Source organism: Haplochromis burtoni, unplaced genomic scaffold, assembly GCF_018398535.1.
Source record: "Haplochromis burtoni strain Fernald_Lab_line unplaced genomic scaffold, NCSU_Asbu1 Contig_301, whole genome shotgun sequence".
NCBI lineage: Eukaryota > Metazoa > Chordata > Actinopteri > Cichliformes > Cichlidae > Haplochromis > Haplochromis burtoni.
Genome location: NW_024582662.1, coordinates 389,584 through 410,619, shown reverse-complemented (window position 1 = coordinate 410,619; position 21,036 = coordinate 389,584). Strand labels below are relative to the sequence as shown.

Genomic DNA, 21,036 nt, shown 5'->3' with positions numbered 1-21,036 from the left:
TTTATAGATGAAAAGCTGCCCTTCTCCTTCTCCTTCTCCTCCTTTTGTGATAGCTATTATAGTTTTGCATTTTTTAATTTCTATTTATTTTTATTTAATTTTACATTTTCAGTGCAGTTTAGTTTAAAGCCTAGGTTATACTCTGTTGTGGACACAGACACAGAAAGATAGACCTCTGATAGTGGAATAGTCATTCTTTTTATACTTCTTTGACATCCACTCGAGGTCTGCCGTCTGGGGACCAGGTCTAGTTGGTGTCCAAAAACAGGCAGGTGCACGAACATCCGTAAGAACCATTATGCTAACCATCTGATAATGTAATTTTTATGTCACTGGGTCCTGAGTGGGCCCTAGCAGACTCATAGACATGGAAAGCATAATCCCTGCTTAGATCATTTTTATGATTCAAAAATGTATTACATGTAATAGTCATTAGTCATTAGTTTAGTTTTTTTCAAAGTAAACATTATCTTTTAAGTGAATTTATTCGCATCATCTAAGGTGAGGGTTTGGTATCTTTCCATGATTACTTTTCGATTTTTGGTTACTTTCCTAATCCAAACTCCAAATAAACTCTGTCAAACATTGTGAGCAGAAAAAGAGGAAATAAAAGTCAGACAGCTGGACAGAAAGACACAAAAATAAATAAAAATAAAGCTGACAAAAAATGATGACGGGCACATGGAGTGGCAGCAGCTGTTGAGATGTTGGATGTATCACTGACACCACACTGAGCTCAGAGCAGAAGTGCAAAGTGAGAGGAATTTGGTGAGGAGAACGCGTGTGCGTGTATTTGTGTTCAGATGCGCCTGCTTGTGTCTATCAACGGCTGAGTGACTGAGTACAGCAACAGCTGTGACAGACCTCTCGAGCACAGCTTCACTGATATACGACACACATGAAGGCATGCACACACGACTTAGTCAGTCCTGTAGCAACAGCAAATCCAGGAGACGCTCTTCTAAAGCACAGCATTGGAGTTTGTATAGTTTGCATTCATCTACTCTCTTTTTAAAAAAAAAAACTCTATTAAGGATTTTCTTCTAGACATTCTCGCTTTTGTTTTTGCTGAATCTAATCAAGGAGTTCTTCAAAAGAAGTGGTTGGAAATGGCTGTTTTGATGAGAACAAATCTCTTTTGATCATGACTGACACCAGAAATGTTGCAGATTTCTTCTTCTTTCACTTTTCTCTACTTTGAAGGATATTCCTTCATTTCAGTCACAACAATGGTCTCCCAGAGCTTGACTCTTTAAGCGGATTGCTTTGTTTTGGGGGGATTTCAAGGCTGCAGAAATCCAGCACCTGGACTAAACTGATGTCCACCATTGGCTGTCGTTCCTATTGTGGTGTTTTTGTGGATGACTCACTCAGGGGTAATTTTCCAGTTTGCTAACGCTCGCCATGCTGGAGCACCCTCCATGTGTCCGGATTGACCCTGCCCCTTTCAGGCCTCAGCCAATCAGATGCAACATGGATAAGCCAGATATGCGTTTTGAGTTAGAGCGCCAAGCCTGTCAGAGTCTCAGACAAGGTGGGATACCTGTTTCTAGTCACGTTTCCAGTTCACATACAGCACATGAACATTTTTAGAGCTGCACTCACACAACACATGAGGATTTGAAAATGTGTGTAGCTCAGTTTGATTGTATTAGTAGTTCTTTTTAAGTAAAGAAATTCGGTGAAAATGTACATTGAATATTTGTAGATATTACATCAACTGTTTTAAAAGTTTAGGCTTTCCCATCAAAGAATAGAGGTTTATTTTCTGGGCCGAGGTGTTAATGGGATCAAATATTCTGCTAGTGCCTTGGTTACAGTTGGGGCACAGCCAGCCTGGGCACAGCACACGTCGCCTTGAGCAGATGAACCGAGCAACCTGTTGGCTGGAGGTCCCTGGGCCTTGAACCAAAGTATCTGGACAGAGAGGAGTGTGGACCAATTTAGACAAGGACAAACTCCAAGAGGCTTTAGTTTCTTTTCATTAAAAATTTAAAGGCATGTTATGGTGCATTGCCACAGTTTCAGTTATTGAAAAATATGCAATAACTAATAAATAGCAAAATAACAGCCGCAGCTATGCCTAGCAGAGACTGCCCATGCATCCTTTCACCACATCGCTTCTCACGTTTTCCCATCAGACCGAGTTTGCACAACCTTTTAAGCTGTCCTTACACTTTATGTACTTGTGTGCGAGTTGGCAGTTTACAGTAATGTTCCTCTTAATTCACAGGGCGGTCTAGAGGGATTGGGTTTCGAGTGGTTACAGCATGGTCGGAAATAGAAAACTTGTGGGGCGGGGGAGAGAGGGGGGACACAGAGGCAGACCACAGGTTGGGGGCAGACAAGTGAGTCTGAACTGCCCACTACATCGTGTTTACCATACAGAAGACTCCTTAGGAAACAAGAAAAGACTGATGGATAAAGACACACTGTAACTGACTGTCTCTCCACAACTTTGAAATAGAGGTGGTCCACAAATCCATGCACATTCAATTTAATGTAGAAAGCACTCTGAGTGAACTGTTCACACAGAAGTGAACCAGATGTGATACATCGGCTAGTCATTATCACTGTCACACATGCAAAGCGGTCAAATATGTGAAAATAATTGTGTTATTGTTATATATATTTGGAGGCCCCGGGGCAGACCCAGGACACGCTGGAGAGATTATATCTCTCGGCTGGCCTGGGAACGCCTTGGTGTTCCCCCGGATAAGCTCGAGGAGGTGGCTGGGGAGAGGGAGGTCTGGGCCTCTCTGCCTAGGCTGCTGCCCCCGCGACCCGGCCTCGGATAAAGCGGATGAAGATGGATGGATGGATGGATATTTGACTACCTCCTGTACTTGTACCTCTGTGTCCTCAATGAGTGTTTTGGACACCTCATCATGCATCAATTAAGATGTGAATTGACATCATTAAACAGGTTCTGTCAGGGAGGCTGTGTATCAGGCAGGAGTTGGATCCAAGATGCAGGATTCAAAGGACAGAAAGTAAACTAAAAAGCAGCTTTAATGCTGAGCCTGAACAAAGCACACAACATCAAAGACTAGAAACGAGGAAACCGAAGCTACAAATCTTCTAAGAAACCACACTGGCAGGGAGGACACAGCCATGAGGAAGAATGTGACAAGGGTCAAGGAAATACTGAGACAATACATATAAACACAGAGGATAACGAGGGAACAGCCAACAGGTGGGGAAACAGCTGAAACTAATTACAGGTTACAAGACAGGGGAAATAGAGCTAAATACAAAGCAGAAGAGATGTGAGACCGCCAAAATAAAACAGGAAGAAACAGTGCACGGGAACTGAAACACAGATAAGACAGAAGGCTAAACAACCACAGAGACAGACTATCTTCACAAAAATGCATGGGGAGCACAGGAGGAGTATGATTACAGAAAAAACATAGAATACAAGCAAAGTAGAACCAAGATAACAAAACTAAGAAGACGTGAGGATACAAATAGTAAAAAACAAAGGAATTACAGCTATAATGAGAACCAAAACCTGGAATAACCATCTCAAACTCAGTATATCCAATAAATAAGAATTCAAAAGTCCAAACACAGAAGATACTGGGTCAAAGACCCAGGATTATGACCACTTCTGAGTTTTTCCAAGGATACCCTAGTAAGCTGTACAGGAGATCAGCCTCACTGATTTCTGATAAACACTCAGTCTTTTTGTTCTGGAAGAAGAGGTTTGTGACAGATGAAAATAAGTTGTAGCATATGAATGGTCTCGTTTTACCTACATTTTGATACCAGGCTCGTCTTCTAGCAGTGATGCCTTCTATGTAAAAACGTTTTTTTAATATGCCCATGTAACTGGCTTATGGGGTGGCTATGAAATAGAGAAATAACACTGGTGTCCATATTATGTTGCTCAAACAACTTTAAGTCATGAAGAAATTTCTTAGGCTCAGTGCAGTCTTTGCAATTTGTTGCTTCATTGCCTGTTCAGCTTGTGACAATTTTAGTTTCCGATAATGCAATTCAATTCACCAAATCAAAAACAGTCGCCTGAATGCTTTGTATTGTAAGGTAAAGACCCTACAATAAAACAGAGAAAACCTCAACAGTCAAATAACCCCCTTTGACATAGATCCGATGTTTCATTTTACTCAATGAGCACAATGGGCTCTTTTGCATGGTCAAAGTGCTGTATGCATAAACTGTTTATGACTAGGCTAAAGCGAGACTTCCTCTTATGTAGTAGCGTTTGACCAGTGAGTGCACATTCCAAACATAGATTCTTTCTCAATACATACAGTAACATCACTTTGCAAATGTAAGTGTTTGTCAGTGTGTGTGTGTTTATGTGTTGATGTGTGATTACACTATGCCACCATAAGTGGAGATTAAAATGTGCATCTGCACTGCAATGTATGTTTGCGTGCGTATGCAAATATTATGCATGCTTGTAATGAGTATCTGTGTTAGTGTTTGCTTAGTGTGGCTGCCCATGTTTCCCTGCAGGAGCCAGTTAAATCTTTCCTGCTGCCAAGGGGAGAAACTGCACCATCCATGTCAGCCAAGTCCTCATCACAGAAATCAAAGCGATTTGAATGTTTTTGTAGTCGCTCATGAGGACTATCTGTAGATTCTAATGGGCCACAGTAACACAGCATGGTCCCATTTTTTCCAACTCAGGGAAGAAAATGTAGGCCACACTCAAATTTCTGAAAACATTCAGCTTGTCCTTATTAAGTAAGACTTTTTACAGGTATAAAGACAGAAGACATGAACCTGAAAACCTGAAAATGTAAAAGGAAGACAGGAGATTTAAGAGATAGATGTGGAAGTTTGGATTCGGGTTTAGAAAAGACTTGAAATCTGTTAATATCCAAATCTTGTTCATTACAGTACATACAGTGCAAAAATATTGACTCGTCCTCATTTCTTTATATATTGTTTCCAGTGAATTTCTTGTCATTTTGTCATTGTTCAAGTGGTCTTTAGTAATAGTTCTATAGGTTTTCTGAAAGTCTATCAAAGTTTTTCTTTGAACATTAGCAGTGTGGGATCATTTTGACAGAGAATGGAACAAAGGCAGCCAACATCCAAAGACCTGTGAATGTCCTTCAAGAAGCCTGGAGAATTATTCATGAGGAATTCTTAAAGAAATGATAAGAAAGTTGCCTAAGACATTTTTGAAGAACAAAGGTGGTTTTACAAAATATTGACTTTCTGGCTTGTTAAAATTGTACAACCACCTTTGCCTTATGTGCCATATTTCCAGTTTGTACATGTTTTAAAAAAGTAGCTTAACCTAATTCCCATTTTCCTAGAAAATGGGAAGAAATGAGGGGTAGATGTTTGCATAGTACTGTATTGCAATTAGTGGTTTCAGTGTTTTCTGTGCAGCATTTCATCTATTTTAACCTCTTAAGCCCCAACACCCCGGATACAGGGGCAAAAGGCAGGAGATCGCATTTGGGGTTAGGCGTTGGGGCTTAAGAGGTTAACCTGATTTCAGTTCTCTAACAAACTGGGCAATAATATGTCTATTATTTATCATATGGAAGCAATTAACTCATACCCCTAAGGTTTCGAATGTAATTTTCTGAAATTATCGGCCCTTTGTTAGTCATTGGTGCTACTTTCGGTCATTACACAAATGTACTGTTTATAAAGTGGGGGAAACCTGCAGTCAGGTGAGACTGAAGAAGTTACTTGGATGAAAAAGGAAAAGTTTCTTCCTCTATAAACACTATGACCAGATGAACCAACTTTCTGTGATCCCCACTATTATTTGGTTAAATGTCCCTTGGCAAGTTTCACTTCGGCCAGCTTCTTTTGGTCGCCACCAAAAAGCTTCTGGCTTGAGACTGTCTGGATATTTGACCATTCCTCGTGAAGGAATTGGTAGTTGAAGTTAGTGTAAATTGGATGGTTTCTTTGCATGGACCTGGCTTTTAAAGAATAGTACATACATTTTAATAGGTTTGAACTTGGGGATTTCAGAAGCCTATTCCAGAAAATGGAATGGTCAGTCTAAATGTTAGCCTGCTTTATTCAATAATCTTTATGGTCAGACGGGATACAGTTGAATGCCCCAACAGGATAAAGATCCCAAAGATTCAGCAAAACTGTTTTTTTGGAATAGCTGAAGGGTAACATTAAGCTTCTGAAACTGGCTTCTGAAAGCTCCAACCTTAACTCTTTTGAAAATTTGTGGCCCATCATTGAAAAATAAATCTTAACCAGGAAACCAACCAATTTAAATGAATTAACAATTTTGTCAAGAAAAAGTGGTACGATGTCCAGCCCAGAGTTTATTGATGGCTACCATAGGGTTTTGGTCAAAGTGGTACATGCCGAGGGACATTTAACCAAATATTAATGGTGGTGTATGTACATTTGAGTCTATATGTACACTTTTGACCCCGTGTTGAGAAAATCCATAATAAATTCAAACTTTTTTTACCTAATTCTTGTTTTTTAACATCGTGTCCATAGTCAGTTTCCCCCTGGAGAAAACAGTTAGAAGACAGCCCAAAATCACCTACATTTAACCAAACTGTATTTCTGCATTAGTTTATTTCTTTTACTTGTCTAAAATTGACAAAGTGCTGATCAAGCATACCCACATGGGTTCTTAGCCCATGGTGGAGGAATACTCTGATGAGGAAAGACGAGCTACAGTTTGAATGTCACTGGGGTGACAGTCAGCTTCAGCCCAGAAAGTACAGCAGTAAATTTTCACTTTATGGATATGTCCTTTCAAACCACTGATCAGACATTATGGCTCAGCACTGAGTACTGGATTTGTACTTACTGTAGAAGGTTAAATTTAAACATTTAATAGAACCTATTTAGGAAAATGAGAACAAAATGTGACCAGGCAAAAAACAAAAAGAAAGAATATTATAACACAGCTATTCTGTTGTGCATTTCCTCACTTTGTCATAAGATTTTCCCCAAAAACTATCAAAAGATGCACGCGCTTCATTTGTGTTAAAAGAAACAAGCTAAACATAAATGTCTGGCTTTGCTACATGGGATTCAAAACCTGCAGCTGAGACCAAAAGTTATTTATTAATCCCACTCAATCACCACGTCACATTGTCATATTGCCTGATCTGCTCTGAAAAGACCTGTGATTGTAGGTGAAGTTATTTCTTATTGATAGTCACAACTTATAATACGCTGTGCAACACCTCAGCCACACTTCTATGTGGCAACTGTGTGTACTAATACTGTGGATGCAGAAAGTCAGAGTGCGTGAAAAAGACCTTCACACTCAAAACATTTCCAGCTACTGCATTTTACTGCAACTCACTGCTCAGATCAAAGTGCTGATGAACAGAAAATCCTTTCCTGCCAGTCCATATTTTCATATCACCTTGAAGTTCAGCCCTCAAAATGTTTTGCAGATATAAATAAAGTTGTGTGAACAAATCAATAATTTATAAAATACAATCAAACAAGCATCAAGTTCAATCCAGGCGCTCTCAAAATGAGCAGTCTGCTGTCTTTTTTTTCTCACACTCTGTGGGATCTTGTAATGTCACGAATGTGTGACTGTGGGCTGCCATTTCATCAAAAACGTGAAACAGGAAACTGCCAGTACGTGTGTTCATGTGTGTGTCTGACTTCCCTTTGTAGTGTGTTACATAACCTTTGTGCATCCGATCATAAAAGATCACAATATTTGTAGCAGCTAATAGTGTAGACAGAAAAGTCCTCATAGAGTAACTTGGATATATCACTGCTTCAATCTACTGCTTTCATTTTGCTCGTGGGCATTTGCTTAGTAATGTCTCTACCTTTGTGGCGTTCGGTGGGTGAGAACTGAGATAAACATGCATACACACTCAGTCTGATGATGTTTTCCATTCATTCTGCCGCTACTGACTTGCATCTTGGTGTTCAGTTCTTCAGCTGAAGTTGCAACAGAGAAGGAGCAGAGAGGAGCTCGTCAGCCAGGGGATCATGCCACGTAAGTTACAACAAATTTTTTTATTTGTCATTTTGAAAGCTCAAAGTTTTTCTTTGGACACTGGCTGCTTTTTCACTGATTTTCAGTCCATTCCCTGTATCTCGCCATTTTCAGTAGAATGCTTTTTGCTTCTTTGTTTGTTTGTTAAGCCACTAAACACTGACCGATCAATCATTCAAGCACTTAACTTAATAGATAAACCAGAGTTGTGTCTACACATAAGGGGCAACTTATCAAAGAAGTCATTTTAACTTAAATAGACTGATTGTTACTGGCAGCCTATCACAAGAACATCTATTTTGTTCCCATTTTTTCAGTTGAATTTATCCAAAATGTCAAACGTAGCAAATTTTGATATAAATAAAACTGAATTTCACATCAAATTCTGAAAGAGTTATTTGTCATGACATATAACAGCATGATGTACAGAGTCTGAACAGTATCTGAATGTCATCTCCTAAGAAACAGGAAAAACTCCAGTAACACAGGACCTTTAAAAATTTCAGAAATTGTCATCAACACATACTGATGAGGTCAGGAGAAAAGTACAACCATGGGTATCTACAGCCGTCTGTACAACACTCTGTCATGGTTTAGGGATGCATTTTAGTGAGTGTTGTTGTGGATCTTGTCAAAATTGATGGAATTATGTACACAGAATTATGATTCGAGTTTGACTGACCATGCAACACCATCTGGAATGATGAAAAAGATGAAAAAGATCCCAAATACACCACCAATGCAGTAAAAGGATAGAAAAAGAGACTTAGACTTTGAGACTTAGAGCTTTTTATTGTCATTGTGCAGTTTCTTGCACAGCCAGATTGGGTAGCTGGACCACAAAGATGCAAAAGTAAGAAGAGAAAACAATATACAACGAGGGGGGGAAGAAAAAAAAAAAATATATATATATATGAGTGAAAAACACACAGTGGAATACTATCAGTCATGGATTGGCCTCCCCTGGACCTCAACATTATTGAAGCACTGTGGGGTCTTCTTGACAGAGATCAGCACAAACAGCAGACACATCCAAAGCTTTGAAGCCTGGAGAACTATTCCTGAAGGCTACTTAAAGAAATGACAAGAAAGCTGCCTAAGACAGTTCAGACTGAAGACTAAAGGTGGTCATACCAAATATTGACTTTCAAGCTTTTTAGAATTGCACAAACTCTATCTTACCTTATTGCCCACTTTATTTCCATGCATGTGTGCATGTTTCAGTAAATTGTGTCCGTGGTCAAGACTCTTCACCTACTGGTGATGGGCTGATGGTGCGATATGGCAGCCTCGGCTCTGTCAGTCTGTCCCAGGGCATGCAATCCATTATTATTTAAACCAACTGTTAACTGTATATTTCTGTACATTTATGTATTATGATTCATATTGCCACATTCATTGACCTTGTTTATAGGTAATTTCATTGTTTGATCACGTTAAGATGTTCCTAATTTAATGTTTAAAAGCACTTGGAAAAGGCAGAATGCCATGTAAAACTAGCGCAACAAACTGTATTGTCATTACTGAAAATAACCGTATTTTTATGAGGAAGTTATTTTCTGTTATGTTACGGTAGTATTTTGGCGCCCCAGCTGCTGGAATATTACCGTTTTTTAAAGATGTTTTTTTTAACAGTGTGACTATTGCTGATGGCAGCAGTTTGTAGAGATTATGAGCAGGGTGTGGGGAGTCTTTTATGATATTCCCTGCTTTCCTGAGACAACGAGAGCAGTGCAGTTCATCTAGAGGGGGTAAAAAACAGAAAGTGATCCCTTGGGCCATCTTTACAATCACACACAGAGGCAGTAGCATAGGATGCTCTCTATTGAACAATGATAGAAGGACACCAGCAGCTTTTGAGGGATGTTGTTTTCCCTGAGGATTCTCAGGAAATAAAGTCTCTCCTGAGCATCTTTCCCAGCTCCCCTGTGTTCACACCCCAGAACAGGTCATCCTAGATGTGAACTCCCATGAAGCGGAAGTCTGGCACCATCTCCACCCCATCCCCATTGACGTAAAGTGGTTTAATGTCCATAAAATCCACAACAGTCTTCTTCGTCTTGGTTGTGTTCAGGAGCAGGTTGTTGTCCCTGCACCACGCTGTCAGTCGCTCCACTTTGTCCCTGTAGGCAGACTCATCCCCCCCATATGTTATAAAAAGCTTGTGCCATGTGTTGCAGTTTGCTTCTTTTTCAAATGCTTACGTTTGAGGATTGCATATAGGCTCATACAAAAAACATGAAAGCGGCACAAGAAAATTTAACATATAAATCAAGTAACACGCAACATTGAACAGAGAAAGATGCATTTCAGCATAACAGCTACATTAGTTGATGCAAGTTAGTAATGAAATGAAAACAGAAGCATCTGAGTGCAGTCCGCCGTGCCATTTTAGGTTTATTCTAAAGAGATTTGGATTGCAGTTAAAAGGTGTCATGTCTCCTTTCAGTCTTTACAGTGAGTTACTCAAGATCATATTGCAGCTGCCATCATGCATATCCGTAGCTGCTTCTTATCAGATTGTGAGAGTTCCCCATCTGCCATCCAAGTTAGCTGCTACTTTTGGCTCAGTTTTTAAAAAAGGCGCTTTTTTTCTGTTTGAGTCTTAATTATCCTGTTAAATGGACAATTTCCATTTAATGCTACTTTAGGGAGCATAATATGTTGTTCAGTGCATGCATTAATATAAGTATGTAATGCACAAAGTTCTGAATGCTTTACAGACTGGTACTATTAATGGTGGGTTTTTTATGCTCAGTGTGGCTAACTTTAGCTTTCCCCACATTTTATTTTCTTCAGAAAATGAGGCTCAGTCTTCCTCTGACAATGCTTCTCACAGTAGGTCTATAAGCAGTCTGACACAGGAAGTGTGAGACAGTGTGTCTTATCTGCTAATGATTCTAATATTTACCTGCTCATGTGGTAGATGTTTAAACTGGGAGCCTGAACACTATTCATATGGACTCTGTATGCAAGCGCTTTACTGCTGCTGAATGTATTCGCCATCACAAATATGCATTTACTATTTTCCCTCGCTATAGGTAGCATTTATAATACAATAATGTCATCTTATCTTTGTGGGCAGACAAACAACAACTCTAAAATGGAATTATGTAAATGTTATCTTTGTTAACATGCTGGTACTGTTAAGTTTCCATTTTATTTATTGACAGCATTTCGTGCGCACCACGCTCGTCGTGGTCATGTTAGGTGTGACCACAGGAGTCATCACAGTTCTTATCTGCTTCCACTTTCCTGCCGAATGTTTGAAAAAAAAAAACTGGCATGGAGATCAAAGATGAATGTTATGTGCATATGTTTTAATTCAGTTATCCCATGCCTCTCTTTGCTTCTTAACAAAAGGTGTGTAGCTTTGTTAGTTTTCTGCAGAAGTATTCAGGAACGTTGCAGTTGAGCCAGGGTAGAGACCGATTAACCCTGCACAAAATCAACTACCAGTAGTTCTTTGTTTGAGAAAGCACCTGAAAGTTAGTTTTGTCACGTAAAAGCTGTATTGCAGCGCCCCTGAACTCTGTGGTGTGCTTGCTGTTGTCATGTTCTAATTGACTAGATTTATGTGGTGCCTGGGAACAACCTTTAAGAGAAAAAGAAACTCATAAGTCAGCCATGTTTTGCAATAATGAGCATGCAAAACGGCATTGCATCTGCTTAATATGTTGTGGTTACATATTTCATTTATTGTTCCTACATGTTAGTGACTTCATGACCGCAAGATGAGTATATATACAGAGCCAGTACAACAGACCAGTCTTTCTCCCTGGACCATTCGGCCCAGTATGCACTGCACTTCGCTTTAAGCCTCTTTCTAACCTTAGTAAGGTAAAAACCATGCTACAGCCATGTTGTTCTTGTGGGGAAACTTGACACAGCACTCAGTGTGATACCTCACCTAGTTTGTAATTTTTACACTTCTCAGAAAAAACACTAAAAATAGTTTGTGAGTTCACACTAACCTGCATGTGATCAGGCTGAGTTAAACAAAGGAGACGGGGACCTTTTTTATTTCTAAAGAATTGTTAACACAGTTGATATAATGAGCAAAAACACAAGAAAAAGACTGAAAGCATTAATTAGTAAACCTGCCCTAGTTGCATGGAATTGCAATATTTACTTTTGCAGATGCTCCTCCATAGATTATGAGCTCTGTAAATATCTGAGTATTGCATGTATACTTGGTGCAGTATTTGCAAATGTATCACACTTTATACAGCTGACCTGCAGGACAGCTAAAAACATTAAAGAGGAAGTGCTAGACAGCAGGAGACTGAACAGTTGCTGTCAGAGGAAGTGATGTTGTTCAATGTTAAAATGTTTAAAGATTGTTGCTTAGCTCTAGCAGGGTGGTAAGGAACCACTCGTGCACATAATGGGGTCTTTTCTCTCTGACCCCATCTCAGCACTCTCTGTTTCCTCCTTGTCTTTTGCCCTTTGGTCTGTTGTTCCATTTTTCTTCCAGCTGCCTCCTCTCATTTGTCATCTCTCCCCATCTCCTCTACATCTTTTTCATGATTCTTCATCTTCCTTAAATCTATTTTATCCTCTTCACTTTCACTCACACTTTTAACCCCCCTCTCCCCCCGTGTGCTCATCCAGCCATCCTTCCCTCAATCCCATCACTCATTTTCAGTGTAGCTGACTGACAGGCAGGTTTATACACCCTCAAGGTGGACACATAACCTCCTTGTGGATGGGTGAGAGGTCTAAGAGGGCTCTCCAGGGTGTGTGAGAGTGAGTGTGTACCGGCAGTGTGACAGTGCTCAGTGACGTGAACTGAGGCTTAGGTACCAGCAGTTCTGCCCCGGGTTTGATAATGCAGCCATACTGTGTGTGTGTGAAGTACAGTACAGTAAGACATTTTTTTTGTTGTGCTAGCTTTGCCGCATGAGATTTGAAACTATATTGTGACTAGAAAATGACATGCAGCCCTCATCGTAGATACTGACAACTTCATACTTGGTTTAAGACACAAGTGATGTAAACACATTGGGCTAAAGTTGAGTCTAAGACTTTGAGTGCAAAAAACTCCAGTGTCCTCACATACATGTAGTATGGATATGGGGACACTATATAATAAATGTGCTGCCTGTATGGTGGCCCTGAGAGGTCAAACACACTGCAACTTAAAAAAACAACAACCCACCAGCAAATAGAAATATTTTACTGAGTGCATCTTTTTGTGAACCAGATAAGATGGCATGTAGTCCTACACAGTACTGTGATAGATTAAATTCTGGATAAATTGCAATCACTAGCAGTGAAGCTCCCCCAACACCATCACCCACCAATCCATGCTTGATGGTATCTACACATGGAAAGATCACAGACTGAATCATTAATCATACATTTTGGATCAAAGTCCAAATTTTCAAGTCAGTGCAAGACATGTGACTACTCGGTCATCCACAGTGGTGTTTTTCTTTGCAGCAATTTAAACACCAAGACCTGAATTTACTGACAGTTAATGTGAGAGTCCGATTGGCAAGAACATGACCAAACTAGAGTAATGGTGTCAGTGTTGAATCTAATAGTGTGGGGAAGAGGAAGTGATGCAAAGCATAAACTAGCAGCCTGAACATCCAGGAAAACAGGAAGATTAGTGGTTACAGATCTTCCTCATTGAGCTTTAACATAAGCTTTACTTGGCCAATTTGGAAATTTGACACCTGGACCATTGTATTTAAAGAGAAGGTAAAATAATAATTGTGCCACTTGGAGGAATTTTACAGACAGTTTCCAAAAACAAAGTCAGATTTTGGTTATTTTTGAAACACATTAGAGTTGGCTGGTTTTGCAGGTATTGTCAAATACATTACCAAATGTATCTGGAAATCCGCTTGTTCTTAAAAGTTTGAAACATTTATTAAAATATTTAAACAAAATTCTTTGTCTGCTGCTAAATATTTTGGTTCTCACATGTAGAATATTTATTAGGTCAAGATTTAGATCCTCTTTTTTGTCTTAGACTGCTTAGAAGCAAAGCTATATTGTAATGGTTGAGCTGTTGCATTTAACTCAGTATCACGGTGTCATGATTACCTCGAAGGTTTCCATTACCACTAATCCCGAGGCTTTGCATAATCACAAACCTGCACAAGTCCTACTTAAGTCATCTTTGAATGCTGAACAGTTTCCAGGAAATCCACCGCTGTAGAGAAGCTCATTGGATCGAAGCAGTCAGACTTCATCCCTTTACATTTCTTCTTTGACTTTGTGATTTTTTTAAGCTTTTTACAGCAGCTGTTGTTGGGGACCAGTATCCCAGCCATCATTGTACTTTATGCACTACATTGAACTGGTACTCAGGAAAAAGCTTTGGCTGAGACCATCAATAGACTTGATATTGAACTAAAGAGGCAAAGATCCATGAAACGCTCTTTTGCTAACCCCCACTAGCATCAATACACAAACCACCACCCTCTCTCTTTTTGCCTGATTTTTTTTTCTTTACTATGCTCTCTCTTTTTATCCTCTTAGCACTGAAAACTTCAGCTGCCTTCCATGAACAGAGAAGGAGCTTGGAACGGGCTCGGGTGAGTATGCCATCCTCAAATCAGTCACTGATGTCAAAACTGATGCAATTTAAGCTTTGAGAGTTTTTAAAACACGTGGCATCATTACAGAAGTATTCTGATTTGTCTTTTCCTGCTTTAATGTAAGCCAAAAAAAAGAGTTGGGATAAGACCATTGGCTCAGACAAATAGACTTGTATAGAGTAATGCGAAACTATCCACCAAATCAGTGCTTGCCCCAAGGGCAACATCATCAGCAGTTGTGAGTGAGTACGTGGGAAGATGGATGAGTAGGTTAAAGTAATTCTCCATTAGTAACTAGCTAAAATGATTAGATAAACACAGGCCCTTTAGTTAGCTTAGGAAGCACGGTCTACATTGTTAAGAGAAGGGTTTGTGGAACTACACCTAAAGAAGGAGAGGAACCACAATGTTTAACAGTGCACAATAAAGGATTTGTGAGTGCAAAACTGAGAGATTTTCCATTCCTTCTTCTTCATCTTGTCTCTTGGTCTCTCTCCAGACAGAAGACTATCTCAAGAGAAAGATCAGGAGTCGACCAGAGAAATCTGAACTGATCAGGATGCACATCTTGGAGGGTAAACACTACACAGAGCCTCATACCTCTGGAACTTTGGTCAATCTAATGGAAAAAGACCCATTACATCCATGCACACTCGTAAAGAATTTCCATGCCTGGTTTGTGTGTCTATGCAGAGCCGTTCCTTCCGGTCAAGCAGCTGAAGAAAGCATGCCTCGCTGTTGATTTGAATGATAAGATTGCCCAGAGGCCAGGGCCCATGGAGTTGATCCATAAAAACATTCTACCCGTTCACTCCAGTATTAAACAAGCCTTCATAGGTAAGTGAGAACTATTTTTAGGCAACAGTTTCAGTATGAATAAACAGGACTCAACTTGCCCTTTACATCATGTTTTTGCAATTTCACCAAATTGTTTATTGGGTTGCTGCCATCTTCAGCTGGATCACCGTAAACCCCTCTCAGGATTACTTCTGCTGAGTGGAGGAAATTATTAGCTTAAATGTTATAAGTGCAGAGTTATTTATGGTTGATTGCAATAAGCTGACCACAGAGAAAAAACCCACAAACAAAGCGTTGAGACCAGATATAATGATCTTAAGCAGATAGATGCAGTTATTGCGGACAACTTGTGTAAGCCTTTCAAGAGCTTATCTGTAAGTCTCTATTTTCCAGCCATCAATACACAAACCAATACCAATGTTTCTTCACACAGTCTCGATATGTAGGGCTGTTGCACAATAACACATTAGTCATGCCAACTTTAGAAGGCCTTACTTTGCAAATTTTGTTTTATTATTTCTGCCCCCTCAACAATCAACAGGTGTACCATTGCTATATAATTTCCTGCGCACAGTCTGTGTGGAGGAAGGACGTGTGATATAGATTTTCATCAAAACACACCCACACTGTGAGGCTCCTGACAGGACATCCCTCCTGGCCCCTTCCTCCACCTATCATAAACGTACTGTTTCCTCCCAGATCCCAGATGCTTCAGTTGTCCTCACCACATACTCACACAGGCATCCATACCTGTCAACAAGAACCACCTAACATACAAATTTTTCACAAACAGCGCACTGACAGGCAAACACTTCAATTGATCAATTCTATGAGTTTGGAAAGGTTGGAGGGGGGTAATTGTAAATGATGCATGACCTCTGATTCCCATTTTAACAGACAAGAGACGAAGATACTGCTTCCTTCTCTGTTCTCGGTTGGTTTTAAACAATCACAGTGCCTGTTAATAGAGAATCACTTGCTAATTGAAGAGGTGACATTTTAAAATAATGGGGACCTATTAAGCTTAATTCAATTGCATATTAATATTTTCAGAATAGATCACTAAAAAAATAATCCTTAGTTGTTTCACACTTGCCCTTAATGGAGCTTCCTCCGTTCATCTATAGTCTGAAATGAGCGCTTTTAGCTCTTTTCCAGTAATTTTTTGAGGTAATTTAATAGAAAAAAAGAATGCTGTATTCATAAATATACATTGATTAGTGCGCAACTACATCTTCCAACAAATAGATGCATTGTCATAAACTTAGAATCAACCCATTAAAAATACACAGCAACGAACGCAAATTTTGATTTGTGTCTTTAGCTATGTTAGCTATATTTTATCATCTGAAAAGGGGTCCACTTTACCAAAGAAGCAAAAATGCGAGTCAGAGCTGTAACACATGAAAAAGTCCATAAACATGCTTTTTTATTCTAATATTGTTGCAATTACTTATTGTCAGCAGATCAGATATACCACCCTTCCATCTCTGGACAGCTGACAATGAGGCAACTAAACAACACAGTTAGCTGGTTATATGCTAATGTTGTGTCAACTAATGTGAGACTCGAGTGTCTTAACAGTCACATTTCCCCTCTGACAATCAGTTTGATAACTTTCTCAAATCATATGAGAGTTTTTGAGACCAACAATGTTAGATCCACTTCAACAAAAGTTTCACTTGTGCAGGCAAAAATAGCAGTGCTTACTGACATAAAAGGATATCCTCAGCAAAAGAAGTGACTTTCACTTACTCATTGACTCGTGTTCAACTCCTTTCACAAAGTTTTACAGTCTCCTCCAGAGTAAATAGACTTGAACACTTCTCATCTGGCATTCTGCAGCTATCAAAGACTCCAGTTTTTTTGCTATGGTTGTTATGGGGCCCGGTGTAAATGCAATGTTTTGATCTCTCTTGGCTATCTTGAACATGTTTGTCCAACAATGGCCACGGTAGCTAGGATTATGAACTTAAATTAGGAGAATTAAGAAAACAGAGTTCAGTTGACTGCAGTCTACTGACATATAGCAGTGAAATTTTACCCACCAAGGTCATTTGCCCATTGTAGTCAAGAGATTTGCGCAGCAGGTGGATTTGAATTCTGTGTTTGAGTTGGCCATATCAAGTACATCTGCTCCAGCCCGTTCTCACTCCCGACGCGTGATATACCGATGATTTTTCACGTCCCGAGGCGTTCTATGGTGACCTTCCGCCTTCCTATGCTACACGGCGGATTATGGATGAAATTGAATAGAGGGAAGCACCCGTGGTAACACGTGTTCCAGCCCTCCGTGTTTTCAAAGCGATTTAAGTAAAATAAACGTACATGTGTAGATTTATTCCAAACGGTTCTCATGTTTCCTCATTTTTCAGAACTCGTAATATAGGGACCTTTTGGGTGGCCAAAAGCGTAATATGATTTGTCACCTAGCCTTAATTGTTACACTTTGGGAGTGAGAATGTGTTGTCTGCTCTCACTGGCATCATACAGCTCCAAGAATAAAAGAAACTTCCTGAAATAAGGATGAGGATCGTCTAAGTGGGATTTTTATATAGAACACTTTTTTTTTCTTTGTACTGTGGGAGCAAGGAATCGGTGGGTCCAGCTGCTTGATTGATGTGTAGAGGAAGAAGGTTGAGATTTAATAACAGACTGTGTCAGTGGAATATCCATCTCTGTCACTGCTACACAATAAACACAATTACATTACCGCCACTTTTGGTAGGAGCACCAGGAACTAGCTAGATGAGGTTGACATATGAGCATACAAAGCATGATGCACTCCCACACCCACACACAGCACAGCTGTAAGCGAGTCATTGCATTATTAAATCAGCCCCGTGTTGTCTTTTCATCATTACCTGCTGATGGTAAATTAATGGACAGCAGTGTGTTCTAAATAGCAGTGGGCTACTGCCCGTTAGCACCTCCTGTAATTTAATAACTCAGTTCTATTATTAAAAAAAAATGGCTCTACAGCAGTCCTGGGGATCCTAGCGGGTACTTTTATTCCTTAAATCCCTGTGAAGACTCATAAGTCTGCATAATAATGAAATGATTATATGATATGGCGCATGGGAAAGCTGGCAGGCTTGGATTAAAGCTATGCTGTAAGATGTCTTAACCTTCCTGTGGCTGGCTAATAAGGAAACTTTGGGCATGTGGTTGACAATTTTCTTTGCAGTTTTTTACATTGCTGTATCTGATTTACTATTATATCACGCTCAGCTGCATTTATCTGTTGCATACGAAACATATTTTAAAGATATTTTAAAGAGAATATTATTAGTATAGCAGGCATAAACAGGGGAAGCCGTCACATAAACAGTTCAAATATTCATCGCATAAATTACACAGACGATCCTTCAGAATCCTCAGCACAACGTCATCCTTAGAGAGACGCCATCTGTTACATAAAAACTGTTATAAAAGCCTCATTTGGCTGTGTGGGAAATGAACATAGATGAATGAAAAGCAAAATGCTTGACAAAAACCTGACTCATCACAGGTGCATCTAGGACTGGCTCTGGTGGACATGATAAGACTACAGAAAAGTGTTTAAGTAGTTTAGACAGCTCTCTCGCTCTCTGTGTCAGTTGTTGACGAGACACTGGGGACGAGTGTCTTGTGTGCATTTTTGTAGGATATTGAACATTAACTAATGCAAGCCTTTGATGAGTCACCGATACTTGTGGAGGAGGCACCGGTGATAATTTGTCTGGATTGGAGGTGCCCACAAGGTGTTAGAGTCACAAGCAGAAGTCCAGTGGCTCAGCTCCTGTTAATGCAAGTGATAGTGTTACACAGGCACACAGACTTGGGCAAGGACCTAGAATCACTGGGTAGTACATTTATTTTATGGTCTAATTTAACTAGATAATGTTTATTTCCTTCCCTCGTCTCCCCCACAATGCTTCTCCTCTCAGAGACGCAGTTTCAAAGAGCCTCGGGAGAGAACTCTTCATTTGATGAGGACACTAATGACAGTCTGTCTCCAGAGCAGTCCACATCTGTCAGTGAGGAGGGTTGTTCGTTGGGCCTGGGACCTCTGCCCACTCCAAAGGAAACACTGACAGGCCATGGCATCCCGTCTCCTACACAGGTAGGATCACCGCAGAGAGTGGGACTAAGATGCTGTGCAGAATGTATGCAAGACTGTAAATCCACAGCTTAAAAGCAATGTCTGTGTATATGTGACGTGCATCAGATTTACCACTGGTGGTGGTGTAGCACAGTGTGGGAGAGTTTATAGTGGGTGCAGTTGTCACAGAGGGGATAACCAGGCTTTGGTGAGGGGAAAATAACAACATTTTGAGCACCCACTCACTTACACACTAGCAAGTTTAGCATTTCACTACATCAACCATCTGATGCACGGAAAAGTACTGTTTTGTATCATTTAATTACTGAATAAAAAGCAGTGAAAACTACCTGGAGATTTATTTACTGAATAAATTAAAATCCAGTTCTTCCCTCATTGAAGTGCATCAACAACAGTACTTCCAAATCAAGCTAAGAGGCTACAGTCGTGTTACATACTGCAGATTTTTGGTTTTGATCCCATACCAAGTAAATACATGACCAATGTTGCTAATGCCAGTACCGATACAGATACTTCCAACTTACAAAGGCAGCTTACGTAGGGGAGAGCGGTGTGTAATGACTCACTGGATTGTAAATGTTCCTGCCTCTAAAGCACTTTGGATCTTCTGCTGTTTAAATGAGCTATAAATAATATACTTGTGACAGTCAACATATAGTTGTAGTGCATGTTTGAGGTTTATTTTTTCAGCTTCCAAAAAATAATGATTTAGCAAACACAGTTTAGTGGGTTAGAGCTTAGAGGACAGAAACAAAATATCCATCCAATACCAGTGTCGGTATCGAGAGTATTTATATTTGGATCGATCCACCAGCCTCTAAGTAACAGCAGTGGATGCAGCGACTCCAGACATCTATGAGATGAGTTTGATTGTCGTATGGACATTTGCCATGCATCTGGAGGGGGGACAAATTGAGCATTTGTGAACATTGTGTGTTTTGTATGTAAACCTTTTCTGCTATGTAATTTTACATTTACCACAATCTTCGATGTTCACTACTTTAAAAAAATGAAGACCTTTTCAAATGGGATGATTCTTTCTGATGCCTTGCAGTTTAGCCATGAATGATCAGCCAGTGTTTCCATCCAACCAATCAGGTCCCACCTACAGCTCCTTCTGGGTCACCCATTTCACTCAAGCTGACTAATGAGACAGGGGCGTCATCTCTCCTGAGGACAGGTGCCAACAAGGTAACATCTGTCAGTTCAGCTCTGTTAGTTGTTAGACACGCATACATTAGACTGGACCGCTTCAGTCCTGTCACAATGACGACTAAATTATGAGCTTTCGTAAATGATTATTTTAGCTGTTAGTGCTAATTGCTAAAATTATTATTGACAGCTGTTCAGAACTGCAGATGATGAAGTGAACTCTGGTGGTAACAGGAAATCTCGCATGTGTTGTGGGTTTCTCATTTTGCTTCCATGAGGGAAGCAAAAAATGTGGTTTAAAGTTTCATTTTACTCTCATTAAAATTACTCATCTTTTTTTTTTTTTTTTTAGCCACAACCCAAACCAAACTGTGACCGCTCTGGCCTGAGACACAAGAAAACCAAGGACAAACCAAAGGTAGAAACTTCTCCTTCTCTGAGGAAACTATTCTAATGCTGGCATTCCAAATACCCAG

The 21,036-nt window shown here is 39.9% G+C and overlaps 1 protein-coding gene across 5 annotated transcripts in view; it reads left to right on the top strand.

Moving 5' to 3' along the window:
* Window positions 1–544: 544 nt before the first annotated feature.
* Window positions 545–21,036, top strand: part of LOC102294527 (myocardin-related transcription factor A) — a 33,164-nt gene continuing 12,672 nt past the window's right edge. The window contains exons 1-8 of one of the 5 annotated variants that reach the window (XM_042228086.1): window positions 545–1,534; window positions 7,886–7,951; window positions 14,447–14,502; window positions 15,005–15,080; window positions 15,199–15,342; window positions 19,233–19,408; window positions 20,507–20,599; window positions 20,913–20,978. In XM_042228086.1, coding sequence (XP_042084020.1) covers window positions 1,405–1,534; window positions 7,886–7,951; window positions 14,447–14,502; window positions 15,005–15,080; window positions 15,199–15,342; window positions 19,233–19,408; window positions 20,507–20,599; window positions 20,913–20,978 — 807 coding nt within the window. In that variant the 5' untranslated portion in view covers window positions 545–1,404. Of the gene's footprint in view, window positions 1,535–2,784; window positions 7,793–7,885; window positions 7,952–14,446; window positions 14,503–15,004; window positions 15,081–15,198; window positions 15,343–19,232; window positions 19,409–20,462; window positions 20,600–20,912; window positions 20,979–21,036 lie in introns of those variants that run through there. The other 4 variants (XM_042228087.1, XM_005945442.3, XM_005945443.3 and 1 more) reach the window with 4 other exon arrangements.